The sequence below is a fragment of the Neurospora hispaniola genome (assembly GCF_033458365.1).
Source record: "Neurospora hispaniola strain FGSC 10403 chromosome Unknown B0T23scaffold_5, whole genome shotgun sequence".
In the NCBI taxonomy this organism is placed as follows: Eukaryota; Fungi; Ascomycota; class Sordariomycetes; order Sordariales; family Sordariaceae; genus Neurospora; species Neurospora hispaniola.
The window spans coordinates 2,411,180-2,432,013 of NW_026944410.1; the positions used below are offsets into that span (position 1 = coordinate 2,411,180).

At 52.2% G+C, this 20,834-nt stretch overlaps 6 protein-coding genes across 6 annotated transcripts; 4 read left to right on the plus strand and 2 right to left on the minus strand.

Annotated features, from left to right (window-relative positions):
- Positions 1 to 330: 330 nt before the first annotated feature.
- Positions 331 to 3,150, plus strand: B0T23DRAFT_318939 (uncharacterized protein; the record flags this gene model as incomplete). Its single annotated transcript, XM_062835095.1, has 3 exons — positions 331 to 1,726; positions 1,787 to 2,450; positions 2,505 to 3,150. The coding sequence occupies 3 exons, from the start codon at positions 331 to 333 to the stop codon at positions 3,148 to 3,150; spliced, it is 2,706 nt and encodes a 901-aa protein (XP_062691922.1).
- Positions 3,151 to 4,087: 937 nt separating this feature from the next.
- On the plus strand, positions 4,088 to 5,952 carry B0T23DRAFT_413412 (uncharacterized protein). The gene is made up of 3 exons (XM_062839517.1): positions 4,088 to 4,804; positions 4,926 to 5,084; positions 5,196 to 5,952. Exons 1-3 carry the CDS (start codon positions 4,533 to 4,535, stop codon positions 5,692 to 5,694), a joined length of 930 nt encoding a protein of 309 aa, XP_062691923.1. The 5' UTR covers positions 4,088 to 4,532; the 3' UTR covers positions 5,695 to 5,952.
- Positions 5,953 to 6,167: 215 nt separating this feature from the next.
- Positions 6,168 to 7,523, plus strand: B0T23DRAFT_168691 (putative ribosomal protein L15.e.B, cytosolic). The gene is made up of 3 exons (XM_062832869.1): positions 6,168 to 6,484; positions 6,739 to 6,895; positions 6,957 to 7,523. The coding sequence occupies exons 1-3, from the start codon at positions 6,398 to 6,400 to the stop codon at positions 7,322 to 7,324; spliced, it is 612 nt and encodes a 203-aa protein (XP_062691924.1). The 5' UTR covers positions 6,168 to 6,397; the 3' UTR covers positions 7,325 to 7,523.
- Positions 7,524 to 9,030: 1,507 nt separating this feature from the next.
- Positions 9,031 to 11,576, minus strand: B0T23DRAFT_168748 (armadillo-type protein). Its single transcript, XM_062832871.1, has 2 exons — positions 10,726 to 11,576; positions 9,031 to 10,671 (listed from the first exon to the last, which is right to left on the minus strand). Exons 1-2 carry the CDS (start codon positions 11,483 to 11,485, stop codon positions 9,401 to 9,403), a joined length of 2,031 nt encoding a protein of 676 aa, XP_062691925.1. The 5' UTR covers positions 11,486 to 11,576; the 3' UTR covers positions 9,031 to 9,400.
- Positions 11,577 to 12,620: 1,044 nt separating this feature from the next.
- On the minus strand, positions 12,621 to 13,570 carry B0T23DRAFT_405566 (uncharacterized protein; the record flags this gene model as incomplete). Its single annotated transcript, XM_062839014.1, has 4 exons — positions 12,621 to 12,681; positions 12,759 to 13,183; positions 13,261 to 13,281; positions 13,379 to 13,570. The coding sequence occupies 4 exons, from the start codon at positions 13,568 to 13,570 to the stop codon at positions 12,621 to 12,623; spliced, it is 699 nt and encodes a 232-aa protein (XP_062691926.1).
- Positions 13,571 to 16,566: 2,996 nt separating this feature from the next.
- B0T23DRAFT_382421 (putative DNA-directed RNA polymerase III second-largest chain) lies at positions 16,567 to 20,728 on the plus strand. The gene has a single exon (XM_062837329.1). It carries the CDS (start codon positions 16,826 to 16,828, stop codon positions 20,291 to 20,293), a length of 3,468 nt encoding a protein of 1,155 aa, XP_062691927.1. The 5' UTR covers positions 16,567 to 16,825; the 3' UTR covers positions 20,294 to 20,728.
- The last annotated feature ends 106 nt before the right edge of the window (positions 20,729 to 20,834 follow it).

Genomic DNA, 20,834 nt, shown 5'->3' on the forward strand with positions numbered 1-20,834 from the left:
TGCCAAGGCGTTGAAAGCGTCCTTTGTTTTCCTTGTGTCGGGGCTGCGGCAGTACGTCGTGCCGAATAAGCTAACAGTATGCTCGCAGAACTGTACTTTAGTTCTTCGCACCATCTTCCATCGACCAGTTGACGCTCGATTCCCTATACTATCCCTCTCGAGTACATCAAGGCCATCACAACAACTCCCACGTGTCTGTGGCTTGCCAGATAGCGGGTGGGGTGTATAATCATATCTGGTTAAGAAGCGTTGGCTTCCCGAAGAGGCATATCTGTTTCATCACAAGAGAGTCAAGCTTGACGACTCAGCCTCCTAGGCTGACCCTCCACCATGAGTTCTGGCACAGGTAAGCCTGCTCTACAGGCAAAGACAGGGCAGGGCAACTTTGCCGCGGGCATGCCCAGCACGCAGGCGATACTGCTGGACAAGCTGAACCGTGGCTCGACTCCTGACTCCGAAGCCTTGGCGAGCTCAGACGACGAAGTTGACCCACTTCGTCAAGAACCTCCGCCTACCTCAACACAAGCTCCCAAGCAACCTGTCCGCCGGGCATCATGGCTGAATGATACGTCTCAACCACCACCGCCGCCCCGCCAGCGGAAAGAATCGTTTGCGAGCACCTCCATGTCTCCTACAACTTCCCACCCCAGCACGCCAGCTATAGATTCTGGAGTCGGTGCCTGGGGCACCCATCCGGCTGCTTCTGCAGTCCATGGCCGATCCCATGCTGGACCTAGTCCATTCAGTACTACATGGGGTGCAGGAATCTGGACAAACGAGAGGAATAACCCTCCCTCTCGTTTAGCAGAGGTCTTGCCTTCGCCGACATCTGGCATACCGCCTGGCAGCTCGGGCGGCTCGTTTTTTGATAACGCGCTAGCTCAACAATCGGTTGGCTCCAGAGATACAGTCCCAAACCCTCAGATTCCGTTCCCGATTCCTCTCCATCCTACGCCCAAAACCTATCGATCACAGTCGTACTCCGTTGGGCAGCTTGACCCAGAAACATCTCTTCCTTCTGTTACTACATCCGCGGTTCTGGGCGGTCGTTCGCGTCCGTTAGGCCATCCCGGCTTGCAGCATCGTCCTTCTCGGCCTAGTATGTTGAGTGAGATGGCAAATGATGGCTCCATGCTTGGAAAAGTAAATGAAGACGATGACGATGATAGTACCGGCTCTCTCCAGGGAGCCAGTCAGCAGCAGTCCGCTGAAGCGAAAGCTATTGAGTCGTTGATGCGCGAGAATGCTATCCTGCGCCAGCAGAATCAGTATCAAAGTTCGCGTTTGAGACCTCGGGCATCTACCTCGAGTGTGTTTGGGTTAGGAAACGCGTACCTCCAGGAGGCTGTTCCCGAAGAATCAGATTTTGCTGTTGATGAGCTTGATGAGGCGAACGATGGGTCTGACCTCGGCAGGAGGAATCTGGCCAGACGGATGAGCGAGTTTGGTGTAGGCCCGTATCGCACCCCTTATATGGCGGATCATAGGAAAGTTGATAACACCAACCTAAAGAGGGCTCTCTGGCAAACATCTCTCGGGTTCGGGGGACTGGGAGATATTCCGCAGAGCAGACGGCACTCGTTTGCTGATGTGCCAGTCCGGCAGAACTCCATTGCTTCTATTGGGGAAGGGGTCGCACCACACGAAATCGGTCCTCATGATTCTGCGCCTGACTACGCTTCTCCCGGTTATTCTGATGCTATGGCACTGGCCAATGCTGCTCAAGGTACGATAAAACAGTCCATCTCTCATCAGTCTCCTTCTCAAACACTAACGTCTTCCAAAGTACAAAACTACTTTACGGGAGGTTCATCGCATGCCCTCGCCCAGTCAGCCTATGGAAATCAGTTTCCGTCGCCATACTCTATGCTTCCCAACGCGTACGCCAACAGGCCCAACTCACCGCATCGTAACATGTACGGTGCAGCACAGCCGCGACATGACCAGCCCCTCTACATTGTCCTTTTCAAGTGTGCCAGGGCCGATGTCTTCTATATCCAGGAAGGCACAGGGCTTACCGTGAAACCTGGCGACTTGGTCATAGTGGAAGCTGACCGTGGCACGGATCTCGGCACTGTCGCCAAGGATAACGTTGACTGGAAGACTGCAAAGGAACTCAAGGAGCACTATGCCGAGGAGCAATATAGATGGCTCATGATGTACTCTCAGAACGCAGGAATGGCCCAAGATGGTGTTGGTGCTGGCCTTATGGCGGCCTCAAACCTGCAAGGAAGTGCCGTTGGCGGCATGGGGCCCGCCGGTCAACACCACATCCAGGAGCCTACTTCAGGAGAACTGAAACCGAAATTAATCAAGAGGCTGGCGCAGGCTCACGAGATTCACGCTCTGAGAGAGAAGGAGGGAAATGAGGCCAAGGCCAAGCGAGTGTGCATGCAAAAGGTCAAGGAGCATGGCTTGAACATGGAGATTTTGGATGCCGAGTTCCAGATGTAAGTCATACGTGGAAATGCTTACTTTTCCATCATTCACTAACTCTACGCTAGGGACTGGAAGAAACTGACCTTCTACTACTTCGCCGACTCCTACATCAACTTCAATTCTCTGGTTACCGATCTCTTCAAGATCTACAAAACTCGGATCTGGATGTCAGCTATCAACCCCGCCTCTTTTGCGAGCCCTACCCTTGGCTTACAGGCGCCTAGCGGAATTGGCCCCGGGGCTGTCGGTGTCAGCCGCGCCTCTGCAGCAACAGAACGCCGTCAAAACACGCAGCAACATGACCAACAAAGCGTTTACACTGCTGCTGGTCAGACGGGGCGGAACATCCAAGGGGGGTTCCCAGGCGCCTTCACCCCTGACCGGGCAACGGGACCAGGATCTGGCTACTCTTTACAAACTTATCCCTGGAATTCTTACGTTCCGTTCGGGGCCGCTTCGAGACCCGGACCCGGACCCGGACCCGGACCCGGACTCGGAGGACTGTCATACGCTGTGCCCGGTATGATGCCGAATTCCGATACCTACACAGCCGGTGGTTTCCCACCGGCGGTAGACTACTCTGCACGATCCCGATTCCCAACACCCCAGGCAAGCTCTGGGCAGCACGAACAGATAGGCTCTGCACAAGGGGCACAGGCAGACTGGGCAACAGCGTTCCAAGGCCTTTCTCTCAAATCGAACCCCCGTTGATACCTGTTCAAGTTATTTCTGGCCCTTCTTGTTCAGGTTTAAGACGGTTCGTATCGTCGTGGTTAAACATCGAACATGGGAGCCGCTCTGACCAAAGGAACCGATACACGAGATCTGGGGACAACACGCTGAAGTGGTTGCACGTGGACCATATGTTCACCAGTACAAGACCATGGAATTTGTCAAATTGCACTACTCCAGTCAGTCATCTTCGTTGAGTGCGTCGAATGTTGTTGATCACTTAGGATGACAGGCAGGCCAAAGACTGGTATACGACCTTGTTTTATTCTTGCACGGACGGAGTTGGAACAAAATAATAGACAGACAGACAGAAAGAAAGTAAGAGAGTAAGACGACAGACAGACAAACACAAAGGAGACATTGTGTGGGATGGGACGTTTCAGTTCTACTTATATCACGACATGACCAAGATAATACTTTGCTTCAGGGGGATCGCAAACGAAGATGTCTGAGGTACTACTTTCGTTCATTCACTTCCTTCTTGTTCATTTCACACCCATTCATCACCATTTCGTCTTTTCGACGGGGTGCAGAATCTGCCGCCATGCCTGTGTTAAAATAGTTGCCTTTAGGGATCCCATCATATTCAATTGATGCAGCGGCAAGAAATTGATGGCAGCCATAGACACGCAAAAGAAGAAAAAAAAAGATGAAGAAGAAGATGAAGAAGAAAGACAGAGACACAAGAACGAGCACCAAAAGAGGCATCAAAGAGACCAGTGGTGCAACGGCTTTTCAATTACGGGGCAGACGAGATATTATGGGGTGTAATCTGTTTAATACAGCAGAGCGGAACTTTGTTGTATAGGATAAAGCGCATGTTATGGGATACAGACGGCTTATAGCAATGAATAAGGTACTTTTTCCTGTTAGTTTAGTTCGTAAATTTTGCAAGCATTCGTTCGATTCTGCTCTTCACTATTGCCCTTGTCCTTTGGTGAAGATGATCTCAGTGGTATGCTGAGAATTGCTAAGTATGGTGACAGGTTTCGTTTTCACAAAATCACATGGGTATCTAATGATGTTGTAGGTGTATCGGATGAGCAGAATATGTGTGTACTGCGTAAATGTTGTGTTTCGATGTTCAGTGGCCATATTGTGCCTTCCCCAGATGACAATGGTAAACTTCCACCTTTATGGACAAGGAAGGAGCCAAGGATGGACAGAGACAAGCCCCATCAAGGCCACCAAAGCGAAGTGTGACCCAGGATCGGAAATCTCCTCCTCCATCTTTCCGGTGGAATCTTGGGAAAAGGGAAGTGTGCGTTCTGCCATAGAGCGGGTTAGATGTTCTGCTCCTGCCGGCCGCTCACTTTCCAACCCGTCTTCAACACCATCAAGACCCATCGATCCTCATAGCCATGCCTCCTAAAAGGAGAACGAGTGCCGCAAGCGGAAATGCCGCGCAGAGCAAGCAACAGCCTCCAAAGAGATCCGCCTTGTCTCTGCTAGATACCGACAGCGACGACAAGAAACCGGCACCAAAGCGATCCGTGAAGCGGGTACGGAAGACCCAGACCCAACCACGAACTAAACTTAGCAGCCATGGGCAAGAAGATGAGGATGCAGATGAGAATGGGAGTGATGATGCTGGTGGGGATATTCCACATGTGCAGGTTGCGAATATCAATCGGTAAGTTGCGACTTCCCCCAGATATGATACTGATGACTGCGGGTTGCTGGCTGGCACTAACAGTGTCACCATTGCCATCCCCATGTCTGATAACTGACTGCCGTTCTCGTATCTCGCATAGCAAACGGAGCAAGCCTCGTAATGCACCGCCAGCGACGGTTGAAGAGTACTTGATGGAGCAGAATCAGCAGGCCAAGGAGTTCTTGAAGGGCTTCAAGGCGGAGCTGGTGGAAAGCCAAACTCAGGCGGAGGAGAGTTTGAAGACGTTCAAGCAGGAGTTGTAAGTTCCAACGCTTTCTTTGTATGCTTCCCATCTGCAAAATAGGCATTAATCGATCAAAAATTATCCGCCTTATCACAAAAGGCGACACTAACCCCTTTATTCTCCAAGACACAACGTCCAGACGAACGACAACGAGAAAGATTTTCGCAAGGTTTATGCCACCCTGAAGGCAGCCACATCGGGCAAAACGAAGAATTCCAACGAGCTCAAGGAAATGAATCCCTTGTTCACAAAAGGGGAAAAACTCATCAAGATATGCCGCGATATCCTCCAACGCCACCAAATCGCTGTCAGAGACTCGCAACAAGACAAGCCAACTGTGCCACGAGAGATCTGGGAGCAGGACCACCAAAAGATGCGACAGTTGCTGGACTACGGGAAGGACTACGGACAGAAGTTGGTGGAGGGGATCATCAGTCCCGATGTAAAAGGTGATGATAGTCCCACCCAGGAGAAGGAGAAGGAAGCCGGCTTGAGTGAAACTGAGACACTTGCTATTGGGCTGTTTGACGGGTCCAAGAAGAAGAGCGGAGAGACAGAGCGCTGGGGGAAGATTGCACATGCTCAGGCAAGGGCTTTGGCAGCCGTTGTTAAGACTGTGCCGTAGAATGATGGCGAGAATGTTTATGGCGGAAGTAAGGATTTATGAAGCATCGTGGACCACAACTTAATGGTATTCTGTTGTTCGTGGAATCATGTCACGGAAGGAGGACATCGACAAGGGGAAATCTATCATGAAAGCGATGTAGAGGGGGTTCTCCGGGTAACTCGCGGCTGTGGTCAACCAAGGTCCGCTGATACTTAGTTGTCGAGACCATGACAGACAAGTGATTGACCACAGTTTTAAATATCTCCAGCCTTTGGCTGATATGGGATTCGTCTAATCTTTTGGTCAAGCACATGGGTATTTGCCGAGCCAAAAGCCCAAAAGTGCAGACTTGGTGGTGTCGTTGATGCCGCCAAGACTTCGAATTCAGTGTGGGGCTTACGTGCACGAGCCACTATAAGCTAGCCCGAAGTGGACTAGTTGCCGGGCGGCACGCAATTAGGGCTTTGCGTCCTCTCCCTCACAACACTCAATTCCTCGAAATTTTTGAACTTTCCGCTGGTGATCTTTCCGTCGACTTCACTAACGCAGGAATCAACCTCGGGGTCTGGTACGTACGCGCCTTTATCATTTTCCGTCCGCTGTCGAATCCGCGTTACTCTCTTTTCGCAAGAGTTGTAATTCTTTCGCTCCTTTCGTTCCCTTTTTTTTTTTCTTGCAGGCAGCGACTAACCGACGACAACTTGGTGTTTGCAGAGTCAAAATGGGTGCCCTCAAATACCTCGAAGAGCTTCAGAAGAAGAAGCAGAGCGACGTCGTTCGCTTCCTTCTTCGCGTTCGCTGCTGGGAGGTTAGTTGAAACAAAGCATACACGGATCGAGAACGGTTGCCGAAAGAATATCTGTGGACGGTCGGCCTTTTTTTTGGCGAGAGAACCTGTTTGATGGGAACAGTGGGAAGCGAGTTCTACGAGAGGATTCATCCGCCCCCGCGAACTCACTCATACACTTGTTTCTGTCAATCTGGGGGACCGCGCCGAAATTTTTCGCGCCACCGTTCTTGCTATACACTCGTTGAACATTTGCTGAGAGTGCATCAATATAGCTTCGCCAGTTGAACGTCATCCACCGGGCCTCGAGACCCAGCCGCCCCGACAAGGCCCGCCGCCTCGGCTACAAGGCCAAGCAGGGCTATGTCATCTACCGCGCCCGTGTCCGTCGCGGTGGCCGCAAGAAGCCCGTCCCTAAGGGTGCCACCTACGGTACGTTTTCTTTAGCGCCGGAGTTTGCGATGGTTTCCAGTTTGCTGATATCCCCCAACAGGCAAGCCCACCAACCAGGGTGTGAACCAGCTCAAGTACCAGCGCTCCCTCAAGTCCACTGCCGAGGAGCGTGTCGGCCGCCGCTGCGCCAACCTCCGCGTCCTCAACTCCTACTGGATCAACCAGGACTCTACCTACAAGTACTTCGAGGTTATCCTTGTCGACCCCCAGCACAAGGCCATCCGCCGCGACCCCCGCATCAACTGGATCGTCAACCCCGTCCACAAGCACCGCGAGTCCCGTGGCCTTACCTCCACCGGCAAGCGCTCGCGCGGTCTCAACAAGGGTCACCGTTACAACAAGACCCGCGCTGGCCGCAGAAAGACCTGGAAGCGCCACAACACCCTCTCCCTCTGGCGTTACCGGTAAACGGCTCGCCCAAGAGGTCCGTAGTCTACGGGATCTGGCGCTGGCTCTGGCTGTTCTGCTCACTGGCACGCTTTTTGGCTGGGTCTTTGGGAAACAAGGGAACTTCTGGTTGTCGTGCTCCTCTTCATGGTCTCGACAGCGACGGTGTCTTGATTGCAAATCATCATTGCTGGGACACAACGGAAAGAAGGGTGAATCCGCATGGAGTTGTGGAAAATCCAGCTAGCTCACCAAAATGGACTAAACGCATTTTCTGGTGTGCATATGATACCTCTGTCCTTTTAATGGCATTCTTATGATCATCTATGTGTGACTTTCATATCTTTGTTCCACGTCCTGCTGCCAATGAATGAAGTGGATCTTACCTTACGGACTGACTTCTTCCTATCGACGTGGCGATGCTTCGGTTCCTATGTTCTATTCAACTTGAAAAGCTCGAGGATGGTCCGCCAAATGTCCGGCTCCTACGCCAGAACGGTCTTCCGGCATCATACGATATGCAAATTCCTTTCGCAAATTGCTTCCCAGATTCTTTCTGCATGGTCTATACTTGTTCTCTTCGGCAGAGAGGAAACACTGGTGGCGAGGCAACGAACGACTACGTGAATCGATACCTTTACCTATATGCTAGAAATCGGTCATGGCTTTTGTTTAAACCACCAATGTCAACATTGCTAGATATCAATCTATATGTATACACGTATCCCTTTTACTGTAGGCCAACCCTCAACTCAATCGAATCAATCCGTCATGCTCTCGTCGTCCAGTCTTCGCCCAAGGAACTGTGTCTTTTCTGCCCCCCCCCCCCCCCTCTGTCACGAAATGATCGATCAAGACGAGGGAGTCGAGGAATGGAGTTGCTGTGTTCTGACACATTTTTTTTCCTGATTACTTGCAGTAGTATGCATTGTATATGTTTCTCCCTTGATCGATTTCCTTATTGTCCTTACTGGTTGTCTCGGGGTCATCCATTATCATAGGTCAGTCAGTCACTTTTCCAGGCAAATTTAGTATCAAACTTTTTTTCTGCTTGGTGCAATGATTCATCATCATCATCAATCTCATTATCATCAGACGTGTGGCTTGCGGTCATGTTTACGATACAGGGATGAAAATTGGAGAAGCACGTCAACAACGAATGAACTATTTTGGTCTCTAACGATGAATCTCTATTTACGAGTTGGTTATATCTCTCTGCCGTCTCTATGAGGCACAGTAAGGCGTGAGTTATGTACTCTGTTTCTGCAAGGCCGATGGATGAAAACATTTGGGATTGTTTAGTTTCAAGTCCAGGATGAGAACGAGGCTTTCGATTCAGATTCCATATATGACCCATGTTAGGAACACGGCGAGGCGATGGTAATGAGAGAAGCCTATCGAAGTCTCTGTGTTGGGTGGAAGTATCCACAACTACATCTGAAGAAAATGGCAACACCACATGAGTCCCTGAAAAGCGCAAAACACAAAATAGGGAAGGAGTTTAGAGATAAAAGCGACAACACGAGGTTGAGGAAGGCAATGGAACGGAACTTTCGATTATTATCCTTGAAAGATCTATGCTACGGCAACCTGTCCTAACGCTATCGTACCTCTCCCCTTTCTTCCTATTCGAGATCGAGCTTGAGAGACGTATTGTACAACAAAGAAGTTAGAAAGCAGAAGGCACCATTGCAGATAATCTTAAAATAATCTTCCATAGTGCCTCCCCTTCCTGCTTAAGGCTCGATAACTCTCTTTCTCATATTTTGATTCGTCGCCTAGTTGCCCGAAACATGTTTCGCTGATAAAAAAGAGAAAAACAACCGCTCCCCAGTACCAGGATCGTCACCGATAATACCAGATCAAATCAGAAAAAAAGGAAAAAAGATCTCTCTTTATCTTAGCAAATTATCTGTTTAATGGAACTCTGTCCCGTTTTTGTCAGGTATTAAGAGACCCGCGAGGTCCGTGTCCGTCCGAGGAAGGAAACTCCCCAAGCCGATGGATAAGTGAAAACCATTCGAAATGTGATCTCATCTCTCATCATATAATGTACACCCTTTTCGTCCGTCTTGCTAGACGCTTTCGTATTACTGCTTAGACCCAGTTCTGGCCATTCTCAGCCGGGGCGCCAGCGGGAGGAAACTGCTGCGATGCAGGAGGCGGAACTGTGATCATATTGCTTGCGGGGAAAACGGTGCCTAGGGGATGCCCATTACCACCGTTGATGCCGTTCGCGCCACTTCCTAGTCCGCCACTAGTGAGAATTGACGTATTATTGGACATGGCACGGTTGTGCTGTGCGGGACGAAGGGAAATCTGGCCGCCTGCCGGATCCGCAGGAGTCGCTTGACCACTAGTGCTCGTACCGCTCTGGGTCTGGTTGTCGTAAGTCTGAATCTTGGCCTGGATGCGTCGGCCGTAAGGTGTCGCGCGGACAGCAGGCAAATGAGGACGAATAGCCTCAACCAGCTGGTGCTTCATGGACGGAGTAGCATAGTCCAGTGCCGTCTGAACAACGTAGTTGCCATATGAGTCCTGCATGAGCTGTTTGATCTCGTTCTGTGACATAATTTCGCTGACGATCCTGTCCTTGGAATTAGGAGAAGCACAACGCAGGCACTTCTCGACCACATTGGAACTGAACTTGTGCTTCGACAGCTGTGGAATCCGACCGAGGAACTGGCCAACGAGGGGCTCGGTAAAGCTCGGCTCGTTCAGATCAATGATGTACTGAACCACGTAGTTGCCAAAGGGGTCCTGGACAAGGGTAACGGCGTTGGCTGTGATACGCTCAATAAGCCAAATCTTCTTGGCCCCATCGGCGTGATCAATGCAACGTTGAAGAACACAGCAGCCATGGCGATGGGTGCCAACTTCAACGCAGTTTTGTCCAACAGCATCGAAGATAAAGCTGGCATCGGTGGCATTGAGCTTGTTCAGACATTTTTGAATGACATGGTTACCGTTGAGATCTTGAATGAGCTCAACAACGCGGTTGCGGAGCGCTTCAATGATGAGGTTGATTTGAGCTGGTGAGCTGACGGAATCGATCATCTTCTGCAGCGCTCGAGTGCCGTGGGCATTCAAAGCGATGCGGACCATATCTGATGTTGCATTTCGAATGAGAACAGTGCGTTCGTCTTCGCTGCAGAGCTCGAGCAGCTTCTGGCAGAGGTAGTTGCCAAAAGGATCCGTCATCAGCTCGATCACATGTTGGTTAGTCTCGAGCCAAATCATGTGGATTTGTTCCTCGTTACGATCATCCAACTTCTTCTGTAGGTAGCGGCAACCATGCTGATCCTTGCATAGCGTGTAAATGGTGCCGACAACCTGCTCCAGAGGCAGGTTGTTGAAACGAGACATGGCTGCCATTGAAAGGTTAGCAATCTGGTGAAATCTGGAGGTTGCGATGTGCTCACCTTCACCGTCCATGGCGCGCCGGCTCTGAATAACACGGGCTTGGCTATCCTGGGGCTGTCTAGGGCTGCTACCGGTGTTGTACAACGCGCCGTATCCCGTATAGTTTTGAGGGGCATACACGGCTGCCGGGTTGTTGTTGCCAACGGACATGTTCTGCATCATCATGGGGAGGTTTCCGTATCCAGCGTTGTTGCCAGGAGGGGCATAGTTGGGGCCCGGCGGGTAGTAGGAATAGGGCATCGCTGGTGCCGTCGAGGTCAAGCCTGTGTTGACTGCAGCAGAGGTCTGCTGCTGAGGAGCGACAGGTCCGAATGGTGCAGCATTGGCGTGCAAAGTCGAAGTGATTGAAGGGTAGCCGCCGTTATCACGGCTGTTCGTCAAACCGGTATCACCAGAAAGCTCACGTGTATGGCGCGCGGCCATGGCACCAGCTGGGATACGGCCAAGGCCGGCGTTGTGGTTATGAAAGTGCTGCTGGGCGTGGTTGTTGTTAGACTGACCGTTCGCAGATTTGAGGACTGGGACGTCGTTGGCGGAAAACGATTGCTGGAGCTTTGGGGGGCTGGCCAAGATGTTGCTGATAGCAGGCGACATAACGGAACTCGGGGTTGCGTCAGCAGAGCCGATTGCGCTCTCCTGGAAGAGCTTCGTACCGTCCAGAGAATGGCGAACGTTTGCGGGCTGAGTGCCGATGGGAGTCAGCTCAGGCGAAGCCACTGAGCCTGTTCCGCTTGCCTGTCCAGAACCGATAGCAGACATGCTATGCTGTGAACGATGCTTGTTAATGCTGTTCCAGCCGCTTGCGCCAACACTATCAAGGCCGAAAGACTGGCCTAAAACAACGTCTAATGCTGAAGAAGCAGACAGCTTTGGGTGGGATATTGAGTCAACACAAAATCACAAAAAAACAAAAGTTTGGGGGGGAGGAGTAGTGGAAGGGGATGAAATATCGGTATAAGGGGGAAGCAAACAAAATAAACAAGACTTCCACTGCATTTATCGTACACGACAATTTGCGGGATGTTTTGCTGACGGTGACGGTGCAAACGAGGGCAAGGAAGATGCGCGAAGTGAAGAGGAAGCAACAAGGTGGTTCAGGAATAGATGTGCTTCGTGCTGTCAGGTGTGGGGGTAGAGGGTGTGGGTGTGGTTTTCGCACCCGCAAGTGCCTTGGGGCACCAAACCAGCATAACACATTCACCGGCATCTGAGCACTTCAAGGAGTGGACTTCTGAAAGCTCAGTTGCCTGCCAGGTGAAATGAATTTGAGCCGGAGCTGAGTGACAGGATCGATCGAAACACCACTTTCCGTCGCGCAACCAGTGGAACGGAAAAGGCCAAACTCACCCTATTGGAATATCCCTGCTGTCTAAACAATGTAGGGAAAGCGTCTGCGTTGCTTACTTGCCCGGTGGGAGTCGCTCTACCCTCTCCCGAGTTATCTTCTTCGTCGTCGAAAAGAAATCCGGCTGTGTTGTTGCTGTCTTCGAGACCGATATCGTACGAGGTACGGGATCGGGTCACAGGCATAGAGTAGCGGTTCGTACTAATAGGCAGATCCCCCGTTAACGTCAAGCTCTGGGTCGTAATTGCAATTGATATTGAGGGCGAGTGCGTTGAGTTATACAGGAGTCAAGTTGTGGTCAAGGAGAGAAGGGCGCAACCGTGTGCTTTTATAGACGAAGGTTCATTGCCAGAATGGAGTAACCTGTCAGACAATAGCAACCTCTATAGATCACTTCCCACTTGGGTGGATAATCGAGTCTGCTATTGATCCCCATTCTCCTATAATTTGCGATTATGGGATGAAAAAGAGTGCCTTGGACACAGCAAAAGAGGAGATTTGGCCAAGAGCTCAGTCAGGCAGAAGATTGGGCCGAAACTTCGATACCCTTTACAGTAGATTTGAGGGGCTTATGATCTCTTCTCCGGCCCCATCACAGAAAAAGCAACGGCTTCACATCAGATAGCAGCAGCAGACTGGGAGCAACGCAAAACCTGTTCGACAGCTTGAAGAAAAGCAAATACTCACGCTTTGGTGGAACGATGGCTGGTGGGATCCTGGCGTACAGCCTCTTCCTTCTCATCTTCGTCACTGTTCCTTCGTGAGCCTGGACCTGAGCGTGTCGGCAGTTGGTCATCGAAGGCTAACCGCATGGGCAGCATCCCCGACGGTGGAGATGTGAGCAAGGAGCGGGTTCCACGGTTGACGAGGCCGGTCGAGTGCCGGTTCGGGCGGGAAAACATGGAGGGAAAGCCTCTTGAGGCATCGCGATATTCGGGGGGTGTGGTCGGCTCGGACTGGTGGCCGGCGAATCTGCCTATCTGCAGATCCTCCGCCATCTGTGCGAGTTCGCGCTCTTCCTGACGCTGCTGAGCGTCTAGTTTAGAGAGCTCGGCTTCGAACCGCCGCTTGCTCTCTCGGATTCGTTCGTATTCCTGTCTCTTCTTTTCTAACTGTTGTCAAGGCAACCGCATGGGCCGCGAGGTTAGCGGGCACCTGGGGCCGTCGTTGCGAACAAGTTGCGACTTACCAGCTGAACCTTGTGGAGAGTCTACCAAGCATGATCAGCATGATCTTCCATACCCAACAAACATGTCACCGTCGCGTCTGCACCAAGAGCAGAGGCGGCCAGGACCGGAAGAACGTACCGCAGCAGGAGTAGCAGCAAACTCGATGGGCTCGGGTGGGCGCTGGGAACCAGGTATAAAGGATGATAGTGTTGGTACATGGCCCGATTCTGCGGTGAATCGGCGCGGTAGGGAGGGACCACTCCTGTTGACAAAGGAGGGCGCCATTTGCGATTCGCCCCGCTGGGGCTGGGGGCGGTAGAACTCGTCCATGATTATCTCGGCTTTACAGTTGCTAATCGATACACTTTTGTTATACAGGGTGATGGATTTGTCGGCGGCTGCTCCCTCTATAATCTAATACCACACACAAGCGTTAGTCGACATATTTTTTCAGCGAATACCAAGACGAGCACTGTGAGAAGAAGCAACACATGAGGACGATAATGTGCCATGTACAGCCACATGTAGAGCAGTTGTAGTGACGAATGGCTGACCCCTCGGCGAGTCGCAATCAAAAATAGTTCCTTCGGCTTCGGCAAGGCTAGTGTGTCGAATTCAAAGCTCCTCAGGATGCTGACAGCTGGTGCGATGGCCATCCAAGCCGTGGGCAGGCATAGGACCGCGCGCTTGTAGTCGGCCGTGTCCTGAAGACTGGAGCAGCCTGAGTACCTCTATGGCGCCCATTATGAGACTGACTGGGCATTGCGATGGGCCAGCGCTGGGTGAGGACGAGGCCGTGGCTCTCGTGGGCTCCAGCGTCCGAGGTCGAGAGGGGATGGAAGGCGTATGAGTGGCCCGGACCTGAGGTATGTGATGGACGGGATGCGATTGAAGGAACGACGTCAAGGTTAGCTACCTACCTAGTCGTAGAGGTACCAAGCGAAACAATATGTCTCGTCGGCGCACGTATACTCTATACGCTGCGCCCCGGGAAGGCCTGGAGCAGCAGGTTTGGGAGTGGTAGTAATACAGCAAAAAGAGCGAAGAGAGATGGGATGGAGGACGAGTAAGCCTGACGGGTTGGGAGGTCGAAGTAGAGGGAGTGTATGGCGGAAGACTGACGGTCACGGTCGGTTGGTGGCACCGAACGGATGGGGATGCGCGAGAGGATGGGATGCCACCCGCTTCCTCTCTCGCGGGCACTGGACCTCAACCCCCCCAGCCCAGCCTGCCGCTGCCGCTGGAGGTGCCGCTGTGGTCCATGTCACTTCTCTTCTGTGGATGCCCTCAGGACTGTCAACTCACCTCTACGTACTAGGTAGGTAGCTAAGTACCTCTACGCGAGGACATGCTGCATGCTGGGTTCGAGAACCCCTGACAGCCAGAGACTAGTGCTTCGATTCCGCAGTGGATGGACGACAGAAGCCCAATCATTGGATCTGCTGGCCAAGGGCGATCGCGCTAAGAGGTCCCCGCTTTGCACCCTTCGGACAGGTACCGGTACTTGCGAAGTGGAAGCTCTCCTCATCGACGCTGTCCTCTTCTTCCTCTTTTCCCTTTCCCCTTCCACTTCTTTGGAAGTTGACAGCCAGAGTTGCGAATGATTACAAATGCGGCTTGTTGGCGTGACATACATTAGCCAACCTGGAGTGCCTCTCTCTACAACGAGACAGCCTCCAGTTGCTACCAGATCCCTTGAACATGGCCTGTAAACGGACATGTGCTTTACAGGAACAACAGCAGGCGAAGGCGATGAGGGATCCAAGCATACGGTACCTACCCCGACTCTACCCAGGGGGGTATTTGTAGGATGGAGATAAAGCCTCTTCCTGCCTTTGCCCTGCTTCAGTTCCCAGATATATCTATCGCCTTACGAGGAACCCCCAGGATTTACAATGGAACATCAGAGACGGCAAAGTGGACGTCCTGAGGAATTAGCGGTGTATAGGCGTCGCCGGGCGTTATACGGCCTGCAGTGAGGCAATCCACGAGGTGGCTGCCCCAGATTCTCTTACCCGCGCCCTTGCGTCCAGTCTGCAGCTGCCCCTGCGCTATGTTAGGCCTTGTCTGGAACCGGATAGGGAATGATTGGCTGGCGACAGAACCGAGAGGGATTGCGTGTTGCAGCACTCCCCTCTGGCTGACAAGCGAGACAAGCTCGAGACAAGGCATGGGAAAGGTAGCCATAGTGACAAAAGGCATAAGACAGTGAGTGACAGGCCGGCAGCCGTCAGTGTTCAAGGCTGGACACTCTAACCCTCGCTTCTGCCCTGTGGAAGATTCAGTATAAGAGAGGAGATGGATCTACTTTCTGATCACCCAAATGTACGACAGCCAGGTGATAGCTAGACTTGGGTGCTCATTGAGATCATGGTTGAGAAAGCGAACGCACAAGTGCCGCGCCCAAGTGTTTGACCTTGATGTGAAATCTCCTCGCCTTTTTCAATTGCTCCTCTTTCGGATTTTCCCCACTGCTGGGTTGGGTTCCAGGTCGATTCAAGCAAGGTAGCACCCTGCTAGAGCTGGCTTGAGAAAAGATGGGTACCTACCTACCTACACTATGCTAAGAGACACGGCCAACGGTGATGCGACTCTTTGACGTTTGTATAGTCAGCCAGAAGCATAACCCTTCTCTGATTCTTGAAGCCTGAGCAGGTGGTGACGGGCACAGCACTTGGGAATAACATCAACCTCCGTTGTATGCGATTAGCAATTCAAAGGCTGCCATAACCAACAAACAAAGACCGAAGAAGACCATCAACATGATAACAGGTAGGAGAGAGATCGTGAACGACCCGGCAGGTGATTTCATGACCAGAAGCTCTCCCCTGTTGACTGGTGTGTCGATCAAAGGCCCGGCTTCCGCTTGGCGCGGGTAGATTCAGCAGAACGGATACATATCTTGAGGTTACCTGGCTGGCCTGACCCCGCTACAAATTGTTCAAATCGTTGTGCTAGTTGAGGTTGGATAGGTAAATACAACCTACCACCAGGAGGCAGATGTGTCGGAGTTGCACAGAGGCGGGGGTTCCTTATCACGAACATCAAAGTGACGGTCCGGAGTCAAAGCAAAAGGAAAGGTTTCAAAGGTGACAGGGCACGGCCAAAAGTGGAACAGGAACCTACCTACCTACCTACCTACCTACCCTATGTATGTAACTGTCAATCAGGGGTCCAAAACGTGGGCGCTAACAATTTTGGCCTCGGCATACCAGTTACCAGTTACCACTGCAGTCACCGGTCACCACAACACTGCCTGCACTAGTGTAGTGTACACTACACTACACTAACAGTTAAGCACAGACCACTCCCGCCCCGTCGTCCCCCACCGCCCCAGCCGCGGCTTACCTCCCGCTACTGACCTGACAAGAACGGCAGCGGCCAGCCCGTAGAAAAAGTTTATCGCAACTAATCCTTATCAATTTGCCGCGGGGCCAAAAATCACATCGAAACCTACACAACTGCAAGGCGCATCTTCTCAACCAAACACGCATCCCCGGTCGTTCCGCGCCCATCATCGCCATCCTCCATTCCTCCGGCCCGATCGACACGACGAACCGTCACCCGCAGTCAGCACATGCAAGGATGGCGGCTCTCGACGATGGCTTTGAGGCCCTGCTGGAGCCGTTCTACAATGGCAAGAAGCTGACCGATCCCGTCTCGACCACGCAGGACAAGTTCCATCTTGTCCCGGCCTTCCTCAAGGTCAAGGGCCTCGTCAAGCAACACATCGACTCGTACAACTACTTCGTCAATGAGGAAATCAAGGACATCGTCAGGGCCAACCGTGTCGTCCGCAGCGACCAGGACCCCAACTTTTGGCTCGAGTTCAGAGACATTCGCGTCGGCATGCCCACCCGCACCGAAGATGGCGAACAAGTCCAGTCTCGAAACCCCGTCACCCCCATGGAGTGCCGTCTCCGCGACCTGACCTATGCCGCCCCTGTCGAAGTCGACATCGCCTACACCCGCGACAAGAACGTCATCGTCCGCAAGAACATCCCGCTATGCCGCATTCCCGTCATGCTCAAGAGCGCAAAGTGCTACCTCAACGGCGCCACCAATGCCCAGATGGAGGTCTTCAACGAGTGCCCTCTCGATCCCGGTGGCTACTTCGTTATTGGCGGAACCGAGAAGGTCATTTTGATTCAGGAACAGCTTAGCAAGAACCGTATCATTGTTGAGGCCGACGAGAAGACTGGCGGAGTCATGGCCTCGGTTACCAGTTCCACACACGAGAGAAAGTCAAAGACTTACGTCGTACTCAAGAAGGACCGGATTGTTCTGCAGCACAACACCCTCTCCGAGCCCATTCCCATCGTCATCGTTCTCAAGGCCTTCGGTGGTCTTTCCGACAACGACATTATCGAGCTGGTTTGCGGTGGCGATGCGCGCTACCAGGACGATTTCCTCATCAACTTTGATGAAGCCGGAAGAGCTGGTGTCTACACACAACAACAAGCGTTGGAATACGTTGGTGCTAGAGTCAAGATGGGCGGTAACAGACCCAAATTCGGTGCCGCTCCCCGAAGAAACCATGCCGAAGAAGGTCTCGACGCACTTGCGAACCTAGTTATTGCGCACGTTACTGTTGAGGGTCTCGACTTCTATCCCAAGGCCGTCTACATTGCCATGATGGTTCGCCGCGTGCTGATGGCAGCTCAGAATCCCAAGCTCGTCGATGACAGAGATTTCGTCGGCAACAAGAGATTGGAATTGGCTGGACAGCTGATCTCCCTTCTATTTGAAGACTTGTTCAAAAAGTTCATTTCAGACGTCAAGTACAATATTGACAACTTTTTCAAGAAACCCAACCGTACCTCTACGTATGATCCCCATGGTGCGATCATGGCTAACGGCCATTATATCTCTCACGGTCTTAACCGCGCTATCCAGAGCGGCAACTGGACGGTCAAGCGTTTCAACATGAACAGAGCCGGTATCACCCACGTGCTCAGTCGACTCAGTTATATCGCTGCGCTGGGCATGATGACGCGTATCAGCTCACAGTTCGAAAAAACAAGAAAGGTTTCCGGTCCAAGAGCCCTACAGCCCTCGCAGTGGGGTATGCTTTGCACCTCTGATACACCTGAAGGTGAAGCCTGTGGTCTGGTAAAGAATTTGGCACTCATGACACATATTACCACGAACGTGCCGGAGGAGCCAGTGAAGAAGATGATTTTTGCTGCTGATGAGAGCGTGGGACCGATTCGAGAATACACCGGAACGGAGATGCACAGCAAAGGCTCGTATATCATCCATCTGAATGGTACACCATTTGCTGTGACCAGGGAGCCAAAGCGGTTTGCCGCCAGGTTCAGAACTTTGCGTCGCCGGGGCTGGGTCTCTCCTTTTGTGAGCATCCACATCAACGAGCACTTCTCGGCGGTTCATATCGCTACCGATGAAGGACGTATTTGCCGCCCCTACATCATCGTCAAGAACGGCAAGTCCATGTTGAAGGCAGAGCACCTGAAGATGCTTCAACTTGGTCAAGCGACATTCGACACTTTCCTGACCAGCGGCGTGGTTGAGTATCTCGATGTCAACGAAGAGAACGATACCCTTGTGGCGCTTCAGGAGGATCAAATCACCAACAGCACTACGCACATGGAAATTGAGCCCTTCACGATTCTCGGAGCAGTCGCTGGTCTTATTCCCTTCCCCCATCACAACCAGTCTCCCCGTAATACTTACCAGTGCGCTATGGGTAAACAAGCCATTGGTGCTATTGCCTACAATCAGTTCAACAGAATCGATACCCTTCTTTATACCCTTGTTTATCCTCAACGACCAATGGTCATTACGAAGACGATTCAACTTATCCATTACGACAAGCTCCCGGCAGGACAGAACGCCACCGTCGTTGTCATGTCTTACTCTGGCTACGATATCGAAGATGCGCTTGTTCTGAACAAGGCTTCTCTAGATCGTGGATTCGGCCGCTGCCAAGTGTTCCGCAAGTATACCGCCGAATTGCAAGGCTATACGAATGGGCGCCGCGACAGGGTCGGCGGTATCATGAAGGACGAAGACGACAAGCCCATTGTCAAGCACGCCATCCTCGACGCCGATGGCCTGGCCCAGGTGGGCTCAAAGGTTGAATCCGGACAAACGATGATCAAGAAGGAGACCCCGTTGGACCAGATCTCTACTGGAATCGCTGGCGATCGTGGGTCAGACGACTACCGTGACGCATCAACCAACTACCGCATTTCCGACCCCGCCATCATCGACAAGGTCATGATTTCGGTCAACGAGCGCGAGAACAAGCTGATCAAGGTCCAAACCCGCCAAACTCGTAGGCCGGAACTTGGTGACAAATTCTCGTCCCGTCACGGTCAGAAGGGTGTCGTCGGTATCATCGTCAACGAAGAGGACATGCCCTTCTCCGACAAGGGCCTCCGCCCCGATATCATCATGAACCCCCACGGTTTCCCCTCTCGAATGACAGTCGGCAAGCTCTTCGAGTGCCTGACCGGCAAAGCCTCGGTCATCGCTGGCGAGAAGGACTACGGCTTCGGCGATGCCTTCCGCTCGCACCCTGTCGAGTCCATGGGCCAGGCCCTGATCGACCACGGCTTCTCGTGGGAGGGTAAAGACTACTTCACCTCGGGCATCACGGGTGAGCCCATGGAGGCCTACATCTACAACGGCCCCATCTTCTACCAGCGCCTCAAGCACATGGTACAGGACAAGATGCACTCGCGCTCGCGCGGCCCTCGCGCCATCCTCACGCGCCAGCCCACCGAAGGCCGTTCACGCGACGGCGGTCTCCGTCTTGGAGAGATGGAGCGCGATTGCTTGATCGCCTACGGCGCCTCGCAGTTGTTGCTGGAGCGTCTCATGATATCCTCGGATGGCACCGAGCTCGACGTCTGCCAGGAGTGTGGCCTGTTCGGCTACAAGGGCTACTGCAACGCTTGCAAGAGCACGAGGAACGTTACCCAGATGACAATGCCGTATGCTTGCAAGTTGCTGGTGCAGGAGCTTATCAGTATGAATGTGGGTGTGAAGCTTAAGTTGGAGGATGAGTTCCCTCACCCGAGGTAGTCTTCAGCGACTCCCTCCGTGGGTGGTAGAGGATATGAGGTGGTATCGTGTCGTGTAGGAATTCAAACTCGTCGATGAAATGAGTACGGGTTTGTGGAGAACGGGATCTTTGGTGGTAGTTGCCGGTTGATGTTTGGATTTCTTGCAGATAGTTTACATGACAGGTGTTTGGGCGCGCGTGGTTCTCTTACTCCTTAGCATTTTCAAAGAGCGCGGCGAGGGTAGACAAACGGTTACACTAGACTGTAATGGGACTTACACACAAAGACAAAATACATATACAAGTTCGATCACGATCCTTTTGCACCCCATTTAAAGCCCTTTTTACTGCTACGGTTAGCATCTGGTTGTCGTTGTTCTCGATTTTTGCCTGGACATCACAGGTTAGCAAAGAGGACGGGTGCACAATAAACATTGTCTAACCCAGGTTTCCGGGACCGGATCTACTCTTGGGTTGCTGTGATAGTGAGGAAGAAAAGCTCATAACGTACCCTTGAATGGACGCGCATGCATGCAATATACCTAATTACACCTGCCTATA